Raw genomic sequence first — 27,349 nt, forward strand, 5'->3', positions numbered from 1 at the left:
AGTTTACACTTTATTATCACGATGCGTCGTGGGCTTGCAGATCTTTGAAAAATGACTGCCCATGACTTATTGGCACACGCATCCATCCAGTACTACTGCCTGGTTTTCATTAGCAAATATGAATCAATTGAAAAGACATTAGTTGGATTTTATTGTGCAAAATCATGCTGGTTTTAATTTCAAAATAGTAAACACGTTCACAATATTGCAAACTTCAACAGCCACATTGGTCATGACCATCTTCCATTTTCTGTGACATGCTTTATAGGTGAAATGTATTTTCACATTCATCCCTCTTGTTAGTGTGACTACCTAAGTAACATTTAGAGTGGTTAAAGACCTTGGTATGCATAAGTGTCTGGATTGATCAATTAAATCACAGTTGTCATCCAAGATTTCCTTAATTGAGGACAGAAGCTCACCCCCTCATAGAAAATATTTCTGTCCAAACTTCTGCAGACTCAAATGTACCTTCATCAGTGGTAAACATTCATCCAAGTCTATTTTCAGCATTTTTTTCATGGCACCATAGATAAATTGAAAAACTGAAGTTAGTGAAATAATACAAATGTGATCTTTTTTTCATTGTCATTCTTCAGCAACTTTAAGAAATAGTTTTATATACTGTATTTCTCGTTTCACTCTTGGTGCAGCATTGTCAACGTCAACTAAGTCGAGGTTGTGAAATATCCAGCACAGTCAATTATACTGACTAAAGATACGATCCCTATGGAATACTGAAAATCAAAACATCATTCATGAATCATTGTGATGATCCAATATGAAGCTTCAAAACGGCTTAACTTTCACCATACTTTAACTATGATGTAATTATCTCTCAAAGTGGTCCAGTGCTGGGTGATGTACTGAGTTCTACACTAATGTTACAAATTCAACAAATACAATATTACCATTTCTGGTGTATTTTTCTATGAGGTGAAAGTGAATAATGTTCCCCAATCACTGTCTCTGCTACTTCCCCTTTATTTAGCCTTGATTTCACCAATTAGTGAGTCTCCTTCCTTCCTTGGCTTCTAATCTATTGCTGAGTATCAGTGGCCATTTCTATTAGAGATTTTAATCTATATTTTTTGTTTACGTTAAGTCTGATTTCTGTAAATATATACATAACATTGAGCTGAATTACCGTTTTAAATATTGATTGACATGGACCAGCTGAATTTCACCATTTAAAATATTGATGGACCATTCATTGGCCCACAAATCTTGTTACATGACTTTTACGTCTTATCACCCAGCACTAGTTCATACAGCTACAATCACTTTTAAGTATCAACTTCCATGTTCCTTCATGGAATAAACTCTCGTGAGGGAACAAAGCCCATATAATAACATCATGAATCTCAGACTTACTGCAACAGCATGACTAGGTCAAAACAGCAGTTTAGTTTCCTACCATTGAACTTAGTATAATCACTTTGTTCATCATATCATTTCTCTGATCCAGTGTGGTAGAAAATGTGTTAAGATGATATGGATGTATCAATGGTTCTGAGTGTGACTCCTATTACCTACTATTGTTATTCCCCGCCCTCTTCTACCCTCCCCCCTCCCCCAAACATGCAATTATTTAGTTCATCTTTGAGTGTGAATATCTCACTGCACACATATGTATGTTCTAATCCCAAAGCTTTGTGGGGAGTGACCCAATTTCAGGCAGAGGAGGTAGGATCTGTCTGCCAGTCTGTCAACTTTCTGCTAAAACCAAATAATCGACAAATGGCTTCATCTAAGTGTCGGCTTGTATTTTTCAACTGTACAACAGGATCTTCAATATTTACACCTCTCGTAGATAACTAGCGAGCATGAACATAAATATCTTCGATCTCGCTTGCCTTATGAGTCCTTGGTGTGAGAGATCTGTTTCCACAGCAGAGCTTTGAGGTTGTTCAGGATGAGCGAATGCTCCATATTCATCTGGCCAGCGTTGCCCTTCAGGGCCATGCAGGCATACAACTGCCTCTCTAGCTCCTCGCTCAGCCCTGATGGCACCCCCCGCAGGAGGTAGTCCTTCAGTGTACCACATGCCTTGGCCAGGTTCGGCAGTGCCGGCTCCTCCCGGCATCGTTTCTCTGCCATGTTGCATGACGTCTTACAGTCGACTCCATACACACAGTCCGCGTCTGTCTCACACTTCAGTGCCCGCATTGCACGCCTGAACTCGTCCTCTGCAATGACTATTCGTGTGTCTGTGAGCCGGAGCTCATGATGTTCAGTGTAGCCGAAGTGCGCGGCTGCGACATCACAGATGAGGAAGCTGCCATAGGTGCCGTGGAAAATGTCCTCCACCAGTTCCAGCAAACCCATAGAGATCTTGGCTTTGCGGGGCCAGGAGGGGGTGAACCACTGGTCCATGCTGCGCTGCACTCCATTGGGGACCCAGGACACCAGGGGCCAGGGCAAGGCCAGGCCATACAAGGGCCCATATGGAACACGTTCTGTCATGTATAAGTCCCCACAGTACCCTAGAAGTCGTGGAGCGTGTCCCCGGTCCTGGAGCAACAGGCCCAGTAACACCTCAAATAATGACAAAGAAAAAGGCATAAAAATCTGTGAGACCACGGAGTCAGAATGAATTCTGCATTTCCAATTTCCTTCTTGCACTTCTACTTTCTCTGGAGTAACAAGTCTTGCGTAAGATCCTCTGTAAATGCAAGTACAGTTATTTGCATAACTGTGTAACATTTTCTTGCAAGTAGCAAGTTGTTGAAGTAATTATCTACTTGTTAAATCACTCCAATGTACTATTATTATACCTCATCCATCTGGAGGAGTGCCCAGGCAGAGCGGGCTTCTGGCAGGGACACCCGTCCATCCTTGTTACCGTCAGCCACAGACAGGATCTGGCTGACTAGGCTGGCCAGGTTAGCCTGCTCTCCCAGTTTGGACTGAGGATGGATGGATGCATGGATGGAGAAAGAGAAACAGAGGTGAGGGAAAACTCAATACCTTACTTCAGTTTTATACTACTTTCCAACAGATAAGGTTTCAAGAAGGAATTTCGCCTGTGTCACTCAATCTGCTACTCTGTATTTGTACTGTAACAGGTCAGCCACTCCTTCTAGCAACGGATTGTATTACGTAGTGTGGCCTGATACATTATGGATTAATATTTCCACACACTGTGTTCAACACAAAGATCCACTGACTCAAAGGTATTTCTACCAGTGGTGTCGTGGAGGCCACACGGGGTAGGACGGCGTGTGGCCAGTATTTTTTTCACGAGCAAGTTACGGCACGGTACAGTGTACAGTTTGATTTAGTGATCAGATTTCATCACAGAAACGTCAGAGAGCAAGCAAAAAAAATAAAAATGTAACCAGCACTTATTTAGCTCACGCATGCAGAAATATGTAACAAAGGCAGAACAGAATGCCTCTGCAATGCAGTGATTCCATTAGTGCACACAGTAATACTACGTACGTACTCCACACATATTCTTTCATAGGTGTCACAAAACATACATTGGGTTGTGTCTGAACATTTCTGAAAGGGGGCTCTTTAATCTCTATTCCAAACCTTGAGGTGATTGAAGACCATTTCTCTGAACTTTTCCACAGATGTGCCTCTGGTGGGCTTGTCGAAAATGGGCACTTCTTTCCGTGGCTCCAACTCTTCTCCCAGCTCGTAGTGCAGAACCTCTCCGATTTGACAGCGGATGATACCGTCAGAGTCTCCCCAGCTTCCTGTGTACACCTGGGAAGTGAAAAGAACCTCAGAATAAGAATTAAACATGGTTACAGAGTGAAGGAATGCTGCTTATGGCTACCCCAATTTGGAAAGTGGGCTGAAAAATAGCCAGCAAAAATCCAAACAATAATCCAGGAAGCCCGATGGGCGAACTCCAAGCACACTCCCCACAACGAAGGACAACGTTTTAAAAGCCTTTAATGTCTCAGGGCATGTACACACATTTTGACCTTGTTGGATATTTGCATGCTGTGTAATAGTTATTTTACATTTCAACAGGTTCAAAATAAACCAACTTTGTATACATGAAAAGAATTAAGCTCATTTCAAAGCTCCCACCTGGTTGTTAGGCGAAGTGGAAAGACACCGGCTCATGTACATAACCTCTTTATCACATAGGCTGCTACAGGCTGACCCATCGATGATTCCTTTTCTGTACTTGTCACACTTTAAGAGATACACAGGGGGGGGGGGGCTTGGTTAGTTTGTGGCTTCTGTTATTTCATTCAATTAACATTCTGATTACAGATTCTAGCAGGATTCTACCGGTTTCCAAAAGTCATGTTTTAGTGCAAGAAGAAATTTCGGGCCAAATCATCTTTTTTTCAGCACCTTGCAGTTTCAATAAGCTGCTGTACAATTCAAATCAAACGCTACAACTCTCTATGAGTAGAGATTACTGTCCAATATGCCATGTTTTGTGAGACCATGTCACAATTATTACCTGCAGCAATAAAGCCATTTCCATTACTTTTTCATGAGTATTATGTTATTTAATAAGAACTTAAATAAAGGCCAGTCCACACCAATGCAACTCCTTGCAACTGCAACTATTCGCAACTCCTTGTAAACATTATCCCCGAGCTGTTCTGCAACTGGTCAGTCCAGACCGCTGCAATTTCTTGCAACTGGATTCAAGTTCCGACTAGTTGCATTGGTGTGGACTGGGCTTTAAATTATGGTAGCTGAGAAGTGAGAACATGTCAATATTAGTAGACTGTCCTAATCGACAATAGTAAGTAATACTGTCTTATCACATTCATCTAAATAAATCCAGAATGAAAGCATGAATATGTAGCAAACAGAGTTAAGCTAAATTTGTATAAATGAGGCTTGAGATCACTCACTATGGTGTTCTTGCACTCATGTCCCCTGCAGAGTTCTGTGTAGGTTGAGTACTGGACATAGAGCACCCAGCTTCCAACTAAAACGGTCAGCCACGTCAAGAACAGGTACTTTACCCGTACAAAGGAGATACGAGCCTGCAAAACCAAGCACAATTTAAAAAAAGGATGGACCACAAACCACAAGTTTCTGTACCATGAATTTGTGAAAGACAAGATAAATCCTGTGCGTTATTTATCGGGTGCACAAAGGCATGGTTGATTAAAAAAAACACATTTCTTACGTACATTACATATACATTCACTGTATACACACATTCATTTTATTTATTAATGGCATAAGGAATTAACTTCATCAACCCTGATCACATGCAGTACAGCAGGGGGGGGGGGGGGGGTCCCATAAAAATGTAGTGACTGAACAGCTACTAGTCAACAATGGCCCTTTTATTTAGGAGCGCTCAGTTATTCAGACTGACATGACATGTGATTCAAGACGGTAGAGACCTGGTAAAAAGAAATTAAATTACAGTAATCTTTGTCACAGGATTCAGATGTCACGTGTCTGGCACTGACGGGACTGGGAGGTAAAGCGTGGATCATTACAAATACAGGCATGTGCTACGTTAATGTGTAAGTTGACAATGACAAATCCCTGTGTTGACAGTTGACACTACACTTGGGGCACACAAAAAGCTACTCTGACAACAACTTATCTGCAGTACTTCGGCCCAACAGCTGCTGTTGGTATATGAAAAGCGACGGGACAAAAATGCTTTCCCAACGTCTCGTTACAATATGTGTGTGTGTGTGTGTGTGTGTGTGTGTGTGTGTGTGTGTGTGTGTGTGTGTGTGTGTGTGTGTGTGTGTGTGTGAATAAAGAATAGGAGGAGTAAGATCTCTGGCAGGATCTGAGCTATTAGGGCATACATGGTTCAAAGGTGAGTGTCCTTAGGGCCAGTCCACACCAACGCAATTCCTTGCAAATGCCATTGGGGATAATGGTTGCAAGTAGTAGTTGCAAGGAGTTAAGTCGCGAATCATTGGTGTGGACTGGCCTTTAGTCTAGGCACCAGACAAATTCTTCAGTTCTTTATATTTGAATTAGAGCTTCAATGCTGGTTTGGGGTACACAGCAGGACAGACGACTCTACTGTACAGCTGCATAAAGCCTATTATACTCAGTAGTATGACTAAAAAATCTAACATATTTTCAAGCTATGCATTTTTTTTTGTTTTAGCTTTATTTTTGCCATTTTCATGCTAAATTCACCTAGTTACAGTGAGAGAGAAACAGAAAACAAGGAGAGAGAGATGGGGAAGGACATGCAGCAAAGAGCCTCAGGTTGAATTCGAACCCGGGCCAGCTGCTCAAGGACTGAGCGTATGCGTTCTACGAGGTGAGCCATCGGCTCTGCATTATTAGACTGAAAATCTGTTATTTTTGGTAAGCAACACCATTGTACAATAAAGTAGGGGTTCCCAAACCTTTCAGCACGTGACTCAAAAGATACATTTGGTGTCGCAAACCCACAAAAATACATTATGAAACCCTATTTCTAAAATAGTGAAAATAGCCAATAAACTCACAACAACTTGCATCGTAACACATTGTGAGCTCATAGATTGGCTATTTTCACTTTAAAAAAATTTAGGACATTTTTTGAAAAATGAAAATGTCTGAAAATCTTTTGAAGTAATAATAAAAAATTAATTGTAGGAAACCTGTTCAAACATGGGATGCTCACGACCCATAAAAATGGTCCTATGACGCAGAAATGGGTGCCGACACAGTGTTTGGGAAACTGCAATAGAGTGTAATTAAGCTTAACCTTCCAGTGTTCTCTTCAGAATCCCAGAGAGATGGACATACAGATAAGGCTCCACCCCTCCCAGAAGGCTCACTAGCTATAGATATCAGAGCACAAAGCTGTCACACACTGCTATCAGATCTGACCCCTTTAGTGTGTGTGTGTGTAGCCCAGCAATTACATATTTTATGTCCTATTGAAACTTTGTCCAAAATAGCCAACGCATCACATCATGTTGCGTTGTGAGGTTGTGAATCTTTTAAGGGACACCAGATTGAAAGTGGTTAAAATTGGTAGACATCGGCTGCATAACTGCTGATACCAATGTTGTCAAAAAAGTTCAATAATGGCTGACTTAAGCAGAGCGTCATGTGAACCATGCTAACTTAAGCCCAATGTACTTTGTCCTACAATGCATGGCGAAAATAGGAGATCTACAAGCTCACAATGTGCTGCATCGTGGCAGATTTTGATCTTGAAGACCTGTTCTTTTTGCTCTTTTCAAAAGTTTGGACGACATGTCCAAAATAGGGACACCAGGTTGAAAGTGGTTAAACCAAGGCACAGCAAGCCTACCTCTCGTCAGGAAGGAACAACCTACAGGTATTATTTAAGTCAGGAGCATGTGTTTCAGTACATTAATGGCCGATCTCAGGCTCCACACGACGTACCCCAGAGGTTACCATTCAGGTAAAACAGGTACGATGAGAGCCAATTCCCTTCCCTGAGGCACTGTACTACTTTCATGCAGTTTCTGTTGCTGTGATGGCTTGTGGATCTCAATTTAGATGGTTCAGTTCATTTATTTGTCAGATCAGTGTCCGACTATTATAGGCTATGATATAGGCCTAAAGGTGGGGAGGGGTGGTCGCACAGGAGTGGAGTGGTGGTGCGGAAGTGAGTTGTGGAAATGGGAGATTATATAAAACCAAAGAGTTGTTGTTTTATGTGATTTGAATGTAATGTGTATATGGTTCTTTACTCTTTGAATACATTTTCTTTTCTTTTCATTAAAGATATAGGCCTTAAGGCCTGTACGGTGGTAGGCATTCATTAGCCGGGCCCACGATTATCCATTTCAGTATGTTGAATCAGTGGCGGGATACGTTGGGACGGGAGAGCATTCCCTATTCCTAAACAGCGACAGACACATATGCTGCTGGGTATACTATTTAGGATAGCCATCCAGATGTGCTTAGGTTTGTGGTGATAAAATTGTATCTACTGCCCATTCTAAATATAGCAACACGATAAACCACCTTGCCATGATTAAATAATATCAAATATAAACAATTACACAACACAAACAATACCAATGTGGACAAATTATGTGGAAAGGCTTGGCTTATGATCACCCACCTGGAGATAACCTCAGATAACCTAAGCAGGAGACATGCCCTGGGTAAGAGTTAATTAACTCTATTACTTATTAATATTTCATATTTGTTGAGGGTGTAACTAACTTGCTGGCTTGTCTTGCTCGGCCACATTCACAAATATCATTCAGATATAAATGCCTGTGACATTTAGTTAATTCAAAAGTAAAATCATCTGGAAACACAGTTATCCTCCTTTGTGAACAGGAGCTCTTTCATTGTTCAAGGTCTTGTCTTAGATATGGAGATGAACAGGTGTTCTGTCTACTGTTTAAGCCTTAAACATATGGAAGTTAACTTGAACACATTTTCTTCTATGAAATGAGATGCCTCAGGTTTGGCCAATAGTGTCTTAGAATGCCTGTGCCCCGGCCGAAAAGAAGACTTATACATACATTTGAATATTATAATCAGTTTTGGTTCCTTATTTTTCATATGGTTTTAATTAGTAGGATACTTGAATCTAGACTGGCACCCACCAACCACAGAGAAGAAGAGTCACTCTCCAACAGTTGTAGAAGCGTGCTTGTTGCCCTTTTGCCTACAGTATACTGTATCTTTATCTTTCATGAGGATAATACAGTAGTTGGTCATAGCATTGCTGAGAAAACAGTGGCTTGTGTAAAGTAAGGAGTTGTTGTGCAAAAGCCAAATAGAATTTCATCATTCTGTCTCTCACTCTCTCTTTCAACATTCCACATATCTGATCAAGCGCAACAACTCGGTTGACATTATTACTACTAGTCTTGTCTCCGAATTTGGTTGTACTGTATTAAATACAGTAAATCTCAAGTTCAAATGCAGCCCTCTATTGAGTCTATTCCCTTCGTCTCACTACAAGTTCACTTTGAACTACTCAGGGTCAGGGATCTCACTTCTAACTTCTCCTTACTGTGTTTGGAGTAGTTCTGACTGTATGCTACCAGTGCCAAAGAGTGGCTTGAGCCCTATTACCCAGTGGTGTAAGGTAACTAAGTACATTTACTCAAGTACTGGACTTAAGTAGAATTTTGAGGTATTTTAAAAGATTCTATACATTTGAAAACTTGTGAAATGGGACATTCTGCATAATGAGTACTTTCTACTTTTGGTACTTCAAGTACATTTTGTACTTTTACTCAAGTCAATTTTGAATTGCAGTATTGATACTTTTACTTAAGTAAAAAAATGTGAGTACTTTCACCATCACTGCTATTATCCATCCAGCAATGATGATAATAGATGTGGTAAATGAGGGATCTGATGATGCTGCTAACATGGAAAACTTTAGGAGTCCTTGATGACCCAATAGGCCTACTAATCAGGGAGCCATGCAGCCACTAGCCATTGGGTTCCTGTGATGGATTTCTATGCCTACTTGAGTCTTTCAAAGCGTCTCCATGATTAATTACATGCCCTAATTTATTAATTTGCCATCTGTTTTTTATACTCCGCTGGTACACGTGAGAGCAACACACACACACACACACACACACACACACACACACACACACACACACACACACACACACACACACACACACACACACACACACACACACACACACACACACACACACACACACACACACACACACACACGTAAAAGCAGGAATACAGTTTAACCTAGAGAGATTAGTAGAGGTTCAAACTATTTAGTGCAATACTGCAATTTCGGATCTGTGGTTTTCAAAGTAATCCAATAGGCTAGATCTCTGAACACAGAACGCACTGACCACAAAGAAACGGTCACGTTAGTAACGTTATAGTAACTGGATCTTGACGCACTGTCAGCAGCTGTCAGTCAATCTGAAGACAAGAAACAACGACACCCTTTCAGATTCGCAGTGTGTGTGTTCTTCTTCTGTCCATTTATATGGCGCTACATAAACAGAGAGTCAACAAAAACATGCAATGTTTGTTACCTGGAAATAGAAGGACTTCTTCACCCAGGCCCGTGGAAGCAGACCCTTCGCCATCACAGAAATAGATCATCTCAGTATGTGTGGACCCCCTGGCTGCTGCGAGATTTCATCCAAAAATACACGTCGATTGCCGTCCCCGAAGAATGCGGCTCCGTGCAGGTTCTTCTAACCTTTGGTTACAAAAACAAACGGTCGACAGCGTGTAACGTTGTCCCCGTTTCCCGGGCGGGTTGTGTATTATGACCCGCAGACAACGCTGGCATGTCACTTTCTCTCGTGTTGTTGGTGACTTGTAGCGGAGGATCACAAGCAACACATACCTCACTGCCAGCGTTGCCATGTCCGCTTATTATAAGCGACTGTGGGCTTGTTTTTCTGGTAAGTTGCTTGTAAATATTGGTAGTTGCGGCTGCGTTTTTTGTGGTCTTGTTTCTTAAGTGTACTTGCTTATTTAGGCTTGCTTCCATTTTTTAAAAAATATTAAAACCAGTGGTTCTCAAATATTTTCCAAATATTGCATATTTTATTGCAAGAGTTTTTGAAAATAGCAGATGTACAATACAAGCTCACAGATCGTAGATCGGCTTCAAATAGCCGACGCGAACCTGGATGCAAAGCAAGCGCTCATGTGACCTGTGTGGTTGCTTCTTTTGGGCTTGTTTTCCTAGACCTGGTTTCTTATTTCTCTCACAAAATATGGCAACGCTACTCACTGCTAAACACGGGCTCTAGGGCGCAGGCGCAGTGTGTTCAGCTGACTACAATTATGAGAAGATAAATAAATAATGCCTCCCCTGCTCTGCCTCAAACCTCATCACTTGTCTTCATTGCAGCCGTTTGGAAATAGGAGTTTGATTACATTTGATGAATTGATTCGTTTAATAAAAAAAAGAGAATCCTGGTGCTACCATAGTGAGCTTTTAGCTGTGACAATTTCATTTTAAAGTGATTATTACTTGGATCGGATGTGACCACATCACAATGAAGTTAAAAAAGCATAAATGACATTCTAGCGCCGACAAGTGGCCGTAATTGCATCAAGTCGATACGTTTCAATGAATATAAAACTCAATATATTTCGTTGTTCCAGGTGCAGATACGTTGCGCTACAGTGATGCGCGAGCTGAAAATAGCCGATCTACATGCTCACAATGCTATTTTCAAAGCATTTTTATATGCCTATTTGGAAACTTGTGAAATGAGACATTCTGCAAAATGAGCACTTTTACTTTCAGTACTTGAATATATTTGAATGTAAATACTTTTGATTGATTGATTGATTGATTGATTGATGTACTTTATTTAGTAAGACATGAGAACAGTACATGGCAGTACATAACAGTACATGGAAGTACAAATTCGCAATACAAGGTCTACTAAACTGGATAGCTCATTAAGCACTTAGCTTGTTTAAGATGAGATCCCCATGCACACAAATCATGTTGACATATAAGAGACAGACAGATATACACACTACTATACAGAATGTCATACAATCAGTTTACAGGTTACTGGTATGAAGTATGAAGGGTGAAAAATATGTACAAAAAAGAAAGAGAGGGGGGGGGGGGTAGGTTAGGTTAGGACTTGGGGTAGGTTAGGACTTGGACAGGGGCCATTTTTGAATTGCAGCCTCCTGAAGGTGTATCTTTAGGGCATTTTTGAAAGTGAGTAGGGTTTTACACTCCTTTACTCCTTTTGGTAGGGCATTCCACATTTTAGATGAATAGCATGAGAAAGAGTTCATTCCCTTTGTTGTGCCAAATCTGGGTTGAACATGGTTTGTGGAGCTGCCTCTGGTGTTATGATCATGGACTTGATTAACATTTTGGAAGTATTTTGACAAATACAGGGGGATCCCAATGTTGTGGTGTATCTTGAAGACCAGGCCCATAGCAAGTTGCTGTACTCTGTCCTCAACCCTAAGCCATCCAAGCCTAGCAAAATGGGCATGGGTTAGATGGGTTTTGTAATTGAGGCCAAGAAGTAGCCTTACAAGTTTGTTTTGGGATGTTTGGAGCCTTGTTTTTAGGGCCTTGGAGGTGTTGTGATACCATGAAGTGCATGCATAATCATAATGACCTTGTATGAGGGCCCCTACAAGAATCTTCAGAGTATTCTTACTGACTTTACGAACAAGCCTCCACATCCTCCGTGTTATTTTGTGGACCTTTTTGATCGTCTTTTCAGCGTTTTTGTCACCTGAGAGGTTTGCCTCCAAGATGGAACCCAGGTAGGTAATTTCCTCCTTTCTTGTGATAACATTTTCACCCACTTTGATCGTGAAACTCTCAGCCTTTCTAAGGTTAGGGTTGGACCCAAAGAGGATGGATTCAGTTTTACCCAGGTGTAATGAGAGTTTGTTGTCGGAGAGCCAGATGCAGATCTTGTTGAGTTCAGTGCTGAGAGTTTTCTCAACCTGCAGCCTGTCCCTGTCCGAGACCAGCAGAGCCGAGTCATCTGCGAACAGGAACAGTTTGCAGTCGCAAGCTGAGGACATATCATTCACATATATCAGGAACAGTAGTGGTCCTAGTATGCTTCCTTGAGGAACACCACAAGTCACTGGGAGGGGAGGGGACTGGGTGCCGTTTACTTCCACCACTTGCTCCCTCCCTTCCAGGTAGGATCTCATCCAGTTCACCGACGTGTCATCAAAGCCTATTGCTTTGAGCTTATTGATCATAATTGGGTGATTAACGGTGTCAAAAGCCTTCTGGAGGTCCAGCATGACCATGCCGCAATATTTGCCCTTGTCGACATCTTGTTTGATAGAGTCGTTCAAATAGAGAAGGCATGTGTCAGTGGAGTGGTTTGTTCTGAAACCAGATTGGAATTCGTAAATTAGATTTTTTTCGGCAAGGTACTTATCAACCTGTTCATAGACTATTTTTTCCATGACTTTCGAGATGGAGCTAAGAATAGAAATAGGGCGGTAGTTGCCAGGGTCTAATTGGTTTCCTTTTTTGTACAGAGGGGTCACTCTTGCTTTTTTGAAGACTTTTGTACTTTTACTCAAGTCAATTTTGAATACCTGACTTTTATTTATAACAGAGCAGACTATTTCTACATGGTGGTATTGGTACTTTTACTTGAGTACAACATGTTAGTACTTCTTAAGAGAGGACAGAGTAAATCCGTGTATGCAGCGTTCAGTTGATATCCGTTCTAAAGTCCCAAAAGCAACTTGCAATGGGCCTGGTCTAAGATACACTATAACACCACAAACACACCCATGTAGGCTACCTGTCAAACTACTTCACTCACTGCTTCAGCATACCTGCCAACCTCAGACCGTCAGATAACAGGAGGACATTGTTAACAGAGTAAATGTCATTTCCAGTATTCTGGTGGATTTTGGGAGTTTGACACTTTTATCAGGCTTTACTCATCGGATCCATTAAAAGTTGCAATAAAATAGCCATATTTAATAATAACCACTAATTACTTAAAAGTGACTATCTCTTTAAAATTGCATCACGCACATATGGGAATGGGGTTTATTGGGGTGTGTGTGTGTGTGTGTGTGTGTGTGTGTGTGTGTGTGTGTGTGTGTGTGTGTGTGTGTGTGTGTGAGAGAGAGAGAGAGAGAGAGAGAGAGAGAGAGAGAGAGAGAGAGAGAGAGAGAGAGAGAGAGAGAGAGAGAGAGAGAGAGAGACCTTTTGTTGGAAGGTGTGCCCTAGCCCTTCCAACAAAAAGAACAAGCAAATACTGCCATTGTGTTTTGCATATCAAAAGCACAAAAGGACGAAGTCACTCAAAACAGGAGAAAACAGGAGAAATTGTAGAACAGGAGTCTCCTTGTGAAAACAGGAGAGTTGACATGAGCTTGTAGATCTTGGCTAGAGATGCCGTCGTTGTACTACGATCCCCACAATGCACCTCGCGGATCATCAGCGGGAAACCAAAATGGCGAACAACACGCAAGGAGAAAATGATCCGTTTGTTATTTTTTGAAGCGCGCGTGAGGGTCGCATATTGTTGCACTGCACGTTCAAAGTGACTCTGGACCCCGTGGACGGTTCGGGGGCGACATAGTGGCGCTAGGTTCTATTCTGCTGTTTTATTGCACCGTTCGTTTTGTGGCAGCTGAAGTGACCGAATGAGGTAACGTTATTATTGTTGTCATCATCTCCATCACCATGTTTTTCTCTCCTTTTGGGAGGTGTGGGTTCTCGGGGGTCTTTGGTCAAATCCTGTCTGACAGTTGTACTTTGCATGATAATGACTAACATAGCCGTACCACGTCCGGATTATTCCACCCATTGAATCTAAATATATTTTTATCTTTTCTATAAACATTTTTTTTTTCCAAAGTTAGTTCATCATTACGTTTCTTGTGTGTGTCCATAATCTTCTTGACCATGTTCAACCAGCCTACGAACAAAGGGAAGCACTGTGACTGATGGACAGTGCAGGAAAAAGGCATTATTCCCGTGCTTTTGTCAAACAATAGCGTCATGTTTGGATTTACACACTTCATATAAAACGTGTTCTGTGCAACCTAATTAAGTTCACTTGCAACGCCACCACGACAGACAGATGTCACTGGAGCTCCTAATTGTTCCTCCTAATCTCCCCCCAAACAACAATGAGTTTAATTCTGTAAATGTGCATGGCAATGAGGGGCTTATTTAATGTGGTTGTCATTTCATTACAAAAGTGTCAGCTACATGATAAATCAGCTGTACTTTGCCCATCAAAATGGTATGGGGATGATAGTAAACTGTGCTGCCTGGGTCTGGATTTCCACTGTAAGATATTACATGAATGGCCGAATTGTAGCCTCATAATGATTTTGTAACATATTCTTGGTCAATTTTAATACCATTATAGTACAGGAAAATGTTGCACATAGATTTTTCAGTTATTCAAAATTACCACATGAAGCCAAGCATGAGGTGATATTATCAATCTAAGTGACTTAGAAAGATGGGAGAAAAAGGCATAGCCTCTACATGTGATTTAAATTGAGTTAATTAAAACATCTAACTTGATCATTTCATACATCCAGAGAAACTGTGGACCCCTTATCTGTCCATCAAAGAGCCCACCCACAGCGGCAGCCGCACACGGCGCCCCTGTCCCCTACTGGCTTCTCTGCCAGGGAAGAGTATGGAGACGAGACCATGTTGTCTGACAGTTTCGAAGAGGGACAAGATGTCTTGGCCCGGTGGTCGGACGGTCTGTTCTACCTGGGTACTATCACCAAGGTATGTGGAGAGACAGATGTTCACAGTAAGTCTTCCCAGGCCACGCAAGCCTGGAAGACAGTAGTCAGCTTTATGATGATTTGTTTCAGAAAATTTTAACTGGCTGGTTAGGGTAAAAGAAGCCTGATGTGAAGTTTTGATGTTTTTTAATCCATCAAAACTAGCTAACTGTTTCAGAATCTGTGCATGTTTTTGTTCTCCTTTCCAGATTGATAGTGACAAACAGCGCTGCTTTGTGGTTTTTGAAGACCAGTCTAAGTCATGGGTTCTCTGGAAGGATATCGAGACAGGCAAGTACCATCAACACCCCCTGCTCCCATCGTCTTATATCTATACATTAACGGAATCTCTGTCTCTGTGTGTGTATCTGTCCTGAACATAACTCAGGCATCGTCTGACCAATTGACTTGGCCATGTGTGTCGCTGATGACCCAGGGATGACGTGTTGTACAGAGTGGGAATTTGGTCAGACCAGCAGTTGTCCAAACTGTCTGTCTGTAGCCTGGGAAGCAAAGCTTTTCGGGTCTATGATCCGGTCGGGAGCGGAAGTAGCCCTACGTCACCAGGCGCGTCATCAGGCGACCGGATCGCGACAATCCGGAAAGACGTCACCCCAAAATAGGTCCGTCCTAATAAAATCCTTGATGCGCCGTAGTTTAGCTTATTTTTTAAATATAAATGTGAGTGTACTTTCCGGAGACGTCTGTATTATCCGTATTATCCCACAGGGAAATTCTATTCCATTTAAATGGGGATTGGGGAACCAAAACAAAGCGGCACCGCAAAACCGGATCGCGACAATCCGGAAAGAGGATTCTTTTTTCTTTTTTTTCCAGTAGGCGTGGCCTAGACCGGATCACACGGGTCTTTAGTAACGCATACCAGGCTTTCCTCCGAGGTGGAAGGACTGGTGACGCGAGGTTAGTCTGTCTGTGGGTCTGTCTGTCTGTGTCCACAGGCATCGGCTTCCCTTATTGGCAAACCCAACCCATCGGTTTCACAGATCAGCCAAGCTTTGCACCATGTTTGTGCCACTGGCTTTGCCATTTGTAGTTATATTATTATTTTATTCATATATTCATTTATGGAGAACCCTGTGCTGGCTGGTATGAACTAGATTCTGAGTACTTCGATAATGGGTACCGCACTCGGGTACAACGGCAACAAGTCCAACGGGTATTGCATAACCAGATATGGCATGCATTCGCACCTTGTGTCATAGCAATTATCAATTTAGAAACTTGAGTACTATTTATACATTATATGATTGCTATACAAATAAAAGTGTTATCTCTTGATAGTTCTTAATCGCAACATGTCCTGGTGATTTTATTGCCACTAGTGGGGAAAAAATGTTCTCCCAAAAGGCCAAATGAATACATAAGGAAAGGTAGAAAGCCACATAAATATCCTTGAAAACCCCCTTAATAAAATAAGAACAGGACAACAAATCATCCACAGATCTGTCGGTGTAACAAAACATTTCCCCATGGGAAAATTGGCACACAAAACATCTATGCCAACTACCAGAGGGAAGAACAAACTGTTCTGTTTAGTGATGGATAAAGATGAAGATAATACAAAGTTGTTTGTATTAAAAAAAGTGTTTTCTACATTAAATTGACTTCAAGTTTAATGCTGCTAATGGTGTATAGATTTAAAAGAAAAGTGGAAACCCTGTGATTACTTTTTCTAAAAGTTTTTGTAATCTGCAGTGCAGCATGCTTGCCATCTTTCATTCATTCATTGTTTTCTGTTGGCTTTATTTGGGGTTGAGTGAGTGGTTCGCTGCTGTCCTCTATCTGCCTTTCTCAGCCCAGAGTTATCTCTCTTCCTTTGCCTTGACAGTTAACGGTCCACAGAAAGGCTGGCTTCGGTACAGCACCAATTACATCATTGTGGATATAGTGGGCCATCCATGGCATTATCTGCAAAATGACCCTCCTCAGTGGTAGTGAGGCGTTGCTTACCCAACCCGCCATCTCAGTCGGCGTCACCCGTCGATAACAGTGGATGGACGGAGAGGGGGGCCGAACACTCTGGTTCTGGTTTGTGTGTCTGTATGTATGTGAGAGACAGAGCGAGAAAAAGAGACGTAGGAACATGCAGGTTTAATGTCAAGAGCTAGGCAGAAAGTGTGTGTAAGAGACTACTGCCACCTACTGGCATGGAGTTATTTCCTCAGGCTGGCTCATAACAGCGCCATCAGCCCGACTGTGTGTGGTGTCTACTCTGCGTGCACTTGGCACACATTTACTTTTCAATATTTTTTCTGACCCGACTGATCTCCTGACGCGGTGTGTATAGGTTTTTACAGGTTCAAATGCAACAAAGGAAATGAATGACACCCTGTGTCCATACTAGACCTCATTTGAGCAAGGGAAAACTCCAAGAAAATACCCTTGGAGGGGACAACAAACAGAAGGATCACAAGGGGAACCCTTCCATCATCTATCAGTACAATTTAAGAATTTTAACAATGTATTTGTTTTCAAAAAATCCTTCATGTTTTCAGGTGATGAAGGTGATGATGAGGATGAAGACGATGACATAGTCTGCTCCATATGCCAGGATGAGACTTCAGAGGAACCCAATGAGATTGTCATTTGTGATAAGTGTGGCCAAGGTAATGTAGCCTATCACTGAGGATTTCTTTTTTTTTGCAACCCAGTCAGAACATTTTGCGACCACATTCAGGGTCCTGACTCTATTGCACAGTTTCAATGGTAAACTGTACTTGTTTTCTTTAGGCTATCATCAGCTCTGTCACTCCCCCATCATTGATGCCACCGTCATTGACTCAGATGACAAGTGGCTCTGCAGGAAGTGTGAGCTTGCTGCTGTGCCTAAGGTATGGATAAACTACCAACCTGAATTTGTATTATGTATCCATCCATTCCAGTTAACAGAATACTGTTAATGAAATAGATAGAACAAAATAAGCAGTTCAGAGTAATGCTTCATAACGTTGATCAGTTAGCTGGCAATAAACTAAGTAGCGAGTGCTGTCCAATGTCCGTTCATCTGTGGTTAAAGCATTGTAACAGTTGCTTTTGCAGAGATCTTGTGTTGTGTCCTCCTAGAATTTTTCAATTTGAGTGGTAATGTTTTATGGGACCAGGCAATGTATTCCATGTATCCATGTTTGTGATTAGCAGTAGCACTGGTTTCACACAGTGGTGTGTTCTACCGTGTTATGCTGTATACGCCGTATACAATGCAGATTCTTTTAGAAAAAAGCTTACAGTCTAATAACCATTTCATCCATTGAAAACGCGATAGCGTATCGTGCATGTCGTGCAGGGAATAATTATCGTATACCCTCCGAAAAAACGTAGAACACACCACTCGTTTGAATTTTGACAGCTAATCTTGATTTAGTCTTAGTCTTTTGAATAACACAGTTTTAGTCCTATTTTAGTCTTCTGAAATCTTCTGAAGATTGTGTCTTAGTCGACTAAATATCAAAACCATAGTCTTTTAGTCTTAGTCGACAAAATTAACACTCAGTGGTTTCACATGCACGCTTGTCAACACAATGATGTGGCACCACTGTGTGAACTAGTACAGTTGGATGTACATTTGACCTTGGTATTGTTTCATAATGCTGTCAATGTGTATTGCTCTCATGTGAAAGTGTGTCTTGACACATTGCAGTGCTTTCTGCAGTTCTTGCAGTTTGCGCTAATCCTCAGAAATAATTTGAGCCTCTTCTACACTTAAATGTATTATCAAACAGCAAATAAATTATGAAAATCAAATTTGGAGACGAATATTTTAAAATGTTCATATTCGTGTGCATCCCTAACAGATCAATCTTCAGAATGTATGCTGTTGAAGGATGATTCCAGGCAGAATCTTAATCAAACTCAAAGGAAGCTTTGACTGTCGGCACACATTGCTGCAAAACATGTTGGGAGTTTGGTGGCAAACCAATGCACTCATTTTATTCATCTGTGGAATCACCTTTTAATAGATTTTATCTATGGAACTCTGTGTTGCTAAAATGAATCAGGCAGGCCATTCTATCATTGTGGCTCAAAGCGAGTGCCTCTGGCTAAACCGATTAATGGGGTTACCTACCTCTAGTTAAAATATAGTGTGTGTGTGTGTGTGTGTGTGTGTGTGTGGTTTCTAGAGGGGCCGTACACAGAGGACTGAAGTCCGTCAGCAGCAGCAGCAGCAGGATTGGCAGTTGTCTCTGCCATACTCCCTGGAGGAGCTGGACTGGGATCAGGGTCACAAGACTAATATGCAGGAGTGTTACTGCTACTGCGGGGTGGTAGGAGAGTGAGTAAAATACCTGTCCCCCTGTACACGCTCAATAATGTGATCACACCTTTGCATGAAGACATTTATGTATATGCATGTAGACACTAATCATATGGGAAACATTTGAGTTTCCACACACCAAAACCCCTACGCTCTCTCTGTCTATCTGTAGGTGGTTTCAGAAGATGCTGCAGTGCAGCAGGTGTCAGCAGTGGTTTCATGAGGAATGTCTCCAGTGCCTACAAATGCCCTTGTTCTATGGAGACAGGTACAGATACCATACCTTCATTTTTTATATATAGAAATACACCAGTTTCTTTTCTCATAGGCACAACCTCTCTTCCCAAAAAAATAAATAAATCCCCTTAACCATTTTAACATTTTCATGCCCAAACTCGGGACACCAAGGTTAAAGTTGTTAATATGCCTTAAATATGTATTGACTTTAGAAAATATGCTAGAATAACTATGAAGGAACATTGTGAAGGGATAACATATTTCATACTTATGTCCTCAGGTTCTATCTGTTTATTTGTTCAGTTTGCAACTGTGGACCAGAGTACCTCAGTCGATTGCCTCTTAGTTGGTGAGTGCTGTGCCTATTAAATATAAACACTTCAAGTTTATGACACTTTGTTTGCTACACTATTTGGCACTAATTAAATCTTTGTACAGGGAGGATGTGGTCCACCTGAGTTTGTACAACCTGAGTGTCATCCACAAGAAGAAATACTTTGACTCTGAGACAGAACTCATGAACTACATCAAGGATAACTGGGACCTGCTGCAGCTGGGAGAGGTCAGGCTTCTAGTAGCAACTAAAATCCATTCATTGTTGAACATCTGACTACCACTTTCAGGGATCAGGCAGGTGTTGGAGAACTACGTTTGAATTGGAATGAAGTGTTGCATGACATTGTTAATTCTGTGTCACTCACTATTGAAGTCATTATCACCAAACATGCAATGCTACATGCTGTAGCATTGTTATATCTGAGGAGACGTTCATTGAATTGGAATCCGTACTGGAAAATCCTTTTGCAGATGCAATTTGAGACCGTGATAGTGACTTTTGAAACCCTGTACACAACTACACATCCTATGTATAGATTATAATGTGGTCAGCCTGTATTTTAGGCCTGGAATTCTGCTTTTTTATTTCTATTATTCTTTCATTTATTTTCAGTGTGATAACATATAAGTTTGTTACAGCTTCGAAGCAATACAGTTAACTTCTCAAATATTTGGCATATTTAGCCATCTCCTGTATGCTGTCTCCTCTCTACAGCTTGCTGACACTCCAATGCCAGTGCGATATGAGCGTGTTCTTAAAGCACTAACCAACAATAGCAACTTGTGAGTTGTTTTTAATTTCATTTCAAACCATTGGTATCATGTTGACAATGACTTGATAATGTAAAAATAGTTACATATCCCCTCCTGCTATTCTCACCCCTTATGGTTTTTATATCTCCACAACTCAACTTGCCCTCCTCTTTTTCTCTTTTACCCGCTGATCTAATTTCCTCTCTCCCTGCTGTCTTCTGGCCGTCATTTCCCATCTCTTTCTTCACCTTCCTCTCCCAAAACTGTCCAGAACAGTTTTCACGTGGCAACCATCAGACTGCCGAACAAGGGCTGAGGCCTGTCACCATGTTGTATTGCAGACACATTCTGCCAATCAGGCATATCACTTGGTACACGTCTATTACTGCAGTACCAACACTATCTGTTATATTTGTACTTGTATTTGTACAGCTGATGGTGACTCAATACCCGCTGCTTATACTGCAACGTTTTCCTTTGCTCTCTTTTTCATTTATTTATCCGCAAGCCGCTATTGCTTTTTGTAAATGCTGGTTACGTTTTCCACTTGCTCGATAAGCATTTCTGCCTTCCGTAGTGCCATTTATCCATTGCTAATTTCTTAATCATTCACCTCATGTTTATTGGACTTTGTACATTTGATTTGACTATGCCTTCCTGTTACTTGACCAGGTTCCCTTCCTCTCTATTCTCTCTTCCCTATTCTAACAAATCCTGTAACTGCAATGTTGAAAGCTGGCGCAGAAATAATTTCTCCCATTATTTTACGCCTGTAATCATGTGATAACGTTAATTCTTTCTGATTCAGGTTCATGTCGGGGAAGGAGGTAAAGAAGAAGAAGCATCTGTTTGGCTTGAGGGTCCGATACCCCCCCGCTCCCCCGAGTTCGGAGGGGCACACCAGCCGAGAGCCATGGAGGGGCTCGCACAAGATCACCTTGAAGGGACGCAAGTCCTCCAAACCCCTGCCTAACACCAGGTAGGACAGGTCTCAGGAGCTTTCTTTATCAAATTGTACATAGATGTAGCTCTCTCTACATAAGATGTGTGTATGTCTTTTTTTGCACCAGCAAATCTCGCAATCCACATTCCCATCGTTTTAATCCATTTAGACCTGAGGCCAATTCTAAAAATGCTTTCTAAATCCTGACAGTTTTCTGATGAATTTATGTTGCAATATATATATATATATAGCTAGAAAAAATGACACAGATTGAATGGGTTAATTGGTTATGCTGTCCTCACTTTGGCTGGGTGGAAGTGACATGCGCCCGCTTGCAGCCAGTCTGTTTACATTATGTACTGAAGCTTGCTAGCTAATGTTAGCTAGCCTAATGTGCACGTCATTGTCATGTATTATGTGCAATTTGGAAACGGTCTTTTGTGCCTGTCTTTTGGGGAGTGATGGGGGGCTTGTTTTGCGAAACCAAGCCTGAAATTTGAAAAAGATGATGATAATAATAATGACAACAACAACAACAATAATAAGGAGAACTGAGGTATGTGCATAGTTGAACTGCATGCCACATCGCTGATTTTATATATTAGTTTAGATTACCTTTATCGTCCAGAAGGGAAATATTTTTTTCCGGGTTAGTACAGATAAGAACAAGATGATAATAAATACATCACAGTTAAAAGACACCACAGTATTCTTCAGCTTACACCTGGTTTTATGGGTTCAGTTTCCTCTTTCTATGACATTCTACAGGCTTCTGATGTTGTTTCCAGTGATAAATCTAGGTGCGACTGGGAGAGGGATTTGGATATTACAATTTCGGAAGATCTTTGGGAGCCAATTTTGAGTGAAATTCATTCCAGTTCTATAAATGCGAGACACACCCTGGTTCAGTTCAAAGTGGTGCACAGGCTACACTATTCAAAGTCAAGGCTTCATGCCATATATCCCAATACCTCTCCCTTATGTGATAAGTGCAAGCAGGAGACCGGCACACTTGCTCACCAGTTCTGGTTCTGCTCAAAACTAAACACATTTTGCTTATTTTTGATTATATTTCAAAGGCTTTCAATAAAAATATTGAGCCCGATCCACTGCTGGCTATCTTTGGATTTGTGACATTCAATCCCTCCATTAAATCATTTGAGGGTCGTGCCATCTCTTTGTGCACACTGCTGGCCAAACGTTTAATTTTGCAACAATGGAAATCTGAATCTAGTCCTCTGTTCCAGCAGTGGCTTAGAGACTTGGGCAATGTTCTACATATGGAGAGAATTCGGTATGCAATCATCAAAAAAGAACAGGTCTTTCTGAAAATATGGCAACCCCTGTTGGATAGGTGGTCGGTCTCCTGCGACGGAGCCCGTGCTCGAGGAGACCCCTCAAGTGTTTGAGAACGGTGTGGGTTGAGCTTTCTCTGTGCCTTGTTTGTATAATACATGCTGTCATGTCATCTACTCGGATACTCTTTTGGCTGAGTTTTATTTTCTTTTTCTCAGGTTTTGCTTTTGTTTTTGTCTTTTTTTTTCTCTCGCCTTTTCCACTTTTTGCCCTCTTTTCTGTACTTTTTAATACCATGTAATTTACTTTCTTGTGAGGGTTGGGAGGGGGGGTTTGTGTTTGTCTTGTGCGTTTTTTTTTTTTTCACAGAAAATTAGAAGAGTTCTGTCATTGTTTATCCTCCTGTAAGACTGACTTCTTCAATAAAAATTATGTGAAAATAAAAGACACCACAGTAAAAACTGTAGATTGTGTGTGTATGGGGGCAATGAACAAGTTCATTTCTCCCAGGCGCGGTGGGGGTTGTGAGTTGAGTCTCTCGACCTTGACCTTTGACCACCAAATTCCTCCATATGTCATCTAGAGTTAGATATCTAATATTATATGACTGTTCATGGCCTTGTTTTTTTTTTTTTTTACTGTAAATATGGCAGTGTTCGCTATGTGGCTAATTTTCAACTATAAGCAAGTGTTTAGTGTTGTGATTTGATGATAATGCAATGTCATTGCAGACAGAGTTCACAGAGCTCACACACAGCCAGCCTCGTTACAATAGTTTCGCAATCGCTTTGCAGTGTTTTGATACTGCGCTTTAGTCTTTTGGTATTGACACGCACTTAGTTGAAACTGTGGCTCTTCAGGTAGAAATGTCAGCGATCCATTTGAATGCACTACAGTATAGTTGACTGAAAAGAAGGTCACTGCTTTTTGTTTGTTTGGTGTTTTCTTTTCAGAACTTCCAGCTTCGGCAAAGCAACAAAAAGAAAGAGAAAGCAAGGAGCATATTCTCCGGAGACTTTGGCTAAACTACGACGTTCCAGTGAACTCCTCTCCCAGGTGTGTGTATGGTGGTGGTGGGGGGGGGTTACAACTGTATGTGGGTATACTGACTGTATTTGCATAGTGTGACTGTATGGAGTGTGGGAGGGAAAGTAACTAGGAAATGTTGTTTCTTTCCATATTCTTCCATAGGAAGTAAGGGAGCCTGTGCCAGTAGAAACCCACGCTCTGGATCTCTCCACCTCTAGCAAGTGAGTCAGCAGTACCTGGAGCAGACATTACATAACTCTTAAGTAATCATAACCCTTGTGACTGGCTAGTAGTGAAACTATACAGTGCTAGTAACTTTGCTGGAGAGACTGCACACTTGCTCAAGCAAATAAATTAATGTAATGTTCTTCCCACTCCACAGCAACAGGAGTGACAGGTCTGTACTGTCATCTTGTACCTCAGATGCAGAGTCAGTAGGAGCCCTGAGCACCACAGAAACTACCTCAACAAGTATTTCAATACAGTCCAGGTAAAGTATGCTTATTTAGCACAGACTTGTTTGTCAACATTTAGGCCTTTTTATGCTTTAAGGCATTTTTCAGAAATTTAGTGTATTTATTTCAACATCGATCTTTTGTTTTATGACTTTGAGACTTTTGATGTACATTTAACCCACTTAATTGTCCCTTTTCCACACTTGTACAGCCTCTGCGGCCCCAGTAAGAGACGTGCCACAGCTCACATCATGCCCATCGCTGCGCCCCCCATAAAGAAAAAACGTGGAAGGCCACGACGGGCCTTGCAGCACTGCAACCCTGAGATCCCCCCTCCCAGCCACACTGATCCCAACAATCCTCACCTCTCAGTCCCGGACACCCCGGGCCCCCTTACTGGGCTCCACTCCACCAACTTAGTGCATGCCCTTGACCCTGACAGGCAGCTCTCCCACCTTAAGACCTCCATCAGCAGCTATTTCGGGGCAGCAGGCCGCCTAGCCTGTGGTGAAAAGTACAGGGTCCTGGCCCGCCGGGTCACCCTGGATGGAAAGGTCCAGTACCTGGTGGAATGGGAAGGAGTCACTGCCTCCTAGCTTTCTTATCGTCATCGTCACTTGTAACCAGCTCTTATAACAGATGTAGGACTCTGTTAGGGACATTCTTCCTCTACCCTTGTTGAAAGCATTAATTGATTGACTTTTGTGCAGTCTACATGGGAATGAGTTACACCAGTGATGGTTACTGTAAAGCCTCCTGGGTTAAAGCAGTTCAATGTTATTACAGTGCATTGGAGTCTAAGGTAAAGAGTATCTTTTGAATGTTGTCTTTGTTTTGAGTTTGACTGATTTTTACCTGTGGGCTTTTAGTGAACTGTTACAGTGCGTAACATTTCAAGCCCCGCTTTAATTTCCATGACTGACATTTCGTTTTCTTCTTACATGTTCCCAAGCAGTTTAACATAAAACAAAATGACAGACATCCGTTTTTGGCAGAATGTAAAAACAGGTCTGGTAGTATGAATGGTGTTTGAATCTAGAGACAGAGGGGACATTCTTTATCAAGGAAGCTCAGATCAACGACTTTGTTAACATGATACCAAATGGGTTAACATGTTCTCACATCAGTGTGCCCATCTTCTCTAGTCCTTGCTGTGAATGCCTCTTGTTGCCTTGAGTGGACCTGGCCTTTCAATGGTGTTTGTTGAAAGTGCTTTTTAGAATGCAAAACAAGAGATAATGTTGTGCTGCTGCAGACCTGTTTACTTTATATACATTTACTATGTCTATTATTAACAATACTATTTGTGTTTTCTGATATGCCTCTCTACTACAGAAAGGCATATTTTTCTGATCATAATTTTTTACTAGATTGCACATATAAGTTGTCACCGTTGACGCTTAGTCTGAGCTCACCGGTTCACTCAAAGCAGCGGCCATAGTTTTTATTTATCTTTAGCAAATTACATAATTCCTTATGTTGGTCTCCCAAAACCAAGCATTAGTGTCATATCCTGAAAATTGGTGTCTAATGAACAGTGTTACTTCTGCATATAACACCTGATTTATACTTAGTTGCGTGCCAGTGTTGTATTTTTTTTGCGCATTGAAAATGGCAGACGAGCTTGTAGATGAGCTATTTTCAGTGCGAGAAGCAATGCACAACCAAGTATAAATTAGGCTTAAGTGTCCAAAGTCAGAGGGATTTTGTTTTTTCTTCGTGAGCATGTGCTTCCGAGTAAAACCTTTACTTAACAAAACTTGTGCTTAATTTGAAATGGTAAAAAATATATAAACTTTGTCTAAAGTATTTTCTTGTATGTTTTGTTTTACAAGTAACTTGTCTGTCTTTGTTTTGAACAAATATAATCTCATTTAAAGTGTTATGATTCGAAATTGTTAAAGTGACTGTTAACATGTTTTTTTTTTACTCCAATAAGTGAAGTGCAGCTTAATCAGAAAATTGAGTCGTCATGGACCTGTACTGTTGTTTTTCTTTTGAGCTGCCTATGCAAATCAGCCCCTAAAAATACTTAAAAACAGTGTATACATATATTTCTGTCATTATAGCTCTGTTTAGCTTGAAAAAGAGTGCAGCAACATTGACTATTAATACTTTACATGGATATCTGACTCAGGCTTTCAGTTTTCTGTATTGGAGGTGCTATTTATTATTTTTCATCCTAAAACTGTGCACTTAGATTTAAAGTTTGCTTTTACTGCCAAGCTCACCTTGAACAGACTCAGGATAATTACTCAGAAACTTCACTGTATAACATACACCAGCATATGTAGTGTGGAAAAGAGGCATTGATTGAAATAATTTTTCAACGATTGTGTCAGAATACTGTAGCATTTATTTAGACCATGATTTCTCTGCAAACTAGCTGCTTTTCATTAGAGCAAAGTCAGTCTTGGTCCATTATTATGTTGAGTCAGTAAACAATCAAAATCACTGGATCCCCCCCATGTTGTGCTTTACTACAATGCAAAAGGTAATAATTCAATCACTATCTCTTTTTGGAGATGTTTCTTTGTTTTGATTACTGGGAAGAAAATGTCATTGAGGTGAAGGGGATGGGCCTTTTTGACACGGATACCTCTTTATTTTAAAGTTGTCATACAGTACATTGAAGCTTTTCTCCTTTATATCTTGCCAGTGTTAGAAGCTAGATATTGTTTGTTACTGGCTTTGAGCAGGCTTCTATGGCCAAAGAATAAACATGTAAAGTCTACTATGTTTCCTAGAGTTGTGTTACATTTTATACATTTCCATATAGGTTGACATGTTGCTTCCGAAACTGTTTTGTTAAATGATGAATAAAAAAACATATTTTGAAGGTTTTGAATCTGATGATTATACAAGGTATTTAGCTTTTTATGCACAAAA

At 41.1% G+C, this 27,349-nt stretch overlaps 2 protein-coding genes across 3 annotated transcripts; one reads left to right on the forward strand and one right to left on the reverse strand.

Moving 5' to 3' along the window:
• Window positions 1–162: 162 nt before the first annotated feature.
• dipk1aa (divergent protein kinase domain 1Aa) lies at window positions 163–10,298 on the reverse strand. 2 transcript variants are annotated; one of them, XM_084057501.1, is made up of 6 exons: window positions 9,927–10,298; window positions 4,839–4,973; window positions 4,051–4,158; window positions 3,541–3,717; window positions 2,778–2,909; window positions 163–2,538 (listed from the first exon to the last, which is right to left on the reverse strand). In XM_084057501.1, the coding sequence occupies exons 1-6, from the start codon at window positions 9,978–9,980 to the stop codon at window positions 1,858–1,860; spliced, it is 1,287 nt and encodes a 428-aa protein (XP_083913627.1). In that variant the 5' UTR covers window positions 9,981–10,298; the 3' UTR covers window positions 163–1,857. The 2 variants fall into 2 exon arrangements, with proteins under 2 accessions (XP_083913627.1, XP_083913628.1); XM_084057502.1 differs by lacking the exons at window positions 4,051–4,158; window positions 4,839–4,973.
• A 3,539-nt stretch (window positions 10,299–13,837) lies between these two features.
• Window positions 13,838–27,208, forward strand: mtf2 (metal response element binding transcription factor 2). Its single transcript, XM_084057503.1, has 15 exons — window positions 13,838–14,033; window positions 14,941–15,139; window positions 15,348–15,429; window positions 17,655–17,765; window positions 17,890–17,990; window positions 19,278–19,429; window positions 19,584–19,679; window positions 19,929–19,997; window positions 20,087–20,210; window positions 20,700–20,767; window positions 21,546–21,716; window positions 23,930–24,032; window positions 24,168–24,226; window positions 24,388–24,495; window positions 24,672–27,208. The coding sequence occupies exons 1-15, from the start codon at window positions 14,029–14,031 to the stop codon at window positions 25,054–25,056; spliced, it is 1,833 nt and encodes a 610-aa protein (XP_083913629.1). The 5' UTR covers window positions 13,838–14,028; the 3' UTR covers window positions 25,057–27,208.
• Window positions 27,209–27,349: the final 141 nt, after the last annotated feature.

Source organism: Gymnoscopelus microlampas, assembly GCF_963454915.1.
Source record: "Gymnoscopelus microlampas genome assembly, chromosome: 5".
Taxonomy (NCBI): Eukaryota; Metazoa; Chordata; class Actinopteri; order Myctophiformes; family Myctophidae; genus Gymnoscopelus; species Gymnoscopelus microlampas.

Bases quoted from the DNA above. Each gene is read 5' to 3' on its own strand.
- dipk1aa (XM_084057501.1), bottom strand. From the start codon at position 9,980: ATGGCGAAGGGTCTGCTTCCACGGGCCTGGGTGAAGAAGTCCTTCTAT. The intron at 4,159-4,838 runs GTGAGTGATCTC...TATCTCTTAAAG, and splicing joins ATGAGTGCAAGAACACCATA to TGTGACAAGTACAGAAAAGG. The intron at 3,718-4,050 runs GTGGGAGCTTTG...TTCACTTCCCAG, and splicing joins CCACTTCGCCTAACAACCAG to GTGTACACAGGAAGCTGGGG.
- mtf2 (XM_084057503.1), top strand. The intron at 17,991-19,277 runs GTATGGATAAAC...TGTGGTTTCTAG, and splicing joins AGCTTGCTGCTGTGCCTAAG to AGGGGCCGTACACAGAGGAC. The intron at 19,998-20,086 runs GTGAGTGCTGTG...ATCTTTGTACAG, and splicing joins AGTCGATTGCCTCTTAGTTG to GGAGGATGTGGTCCACCTGA.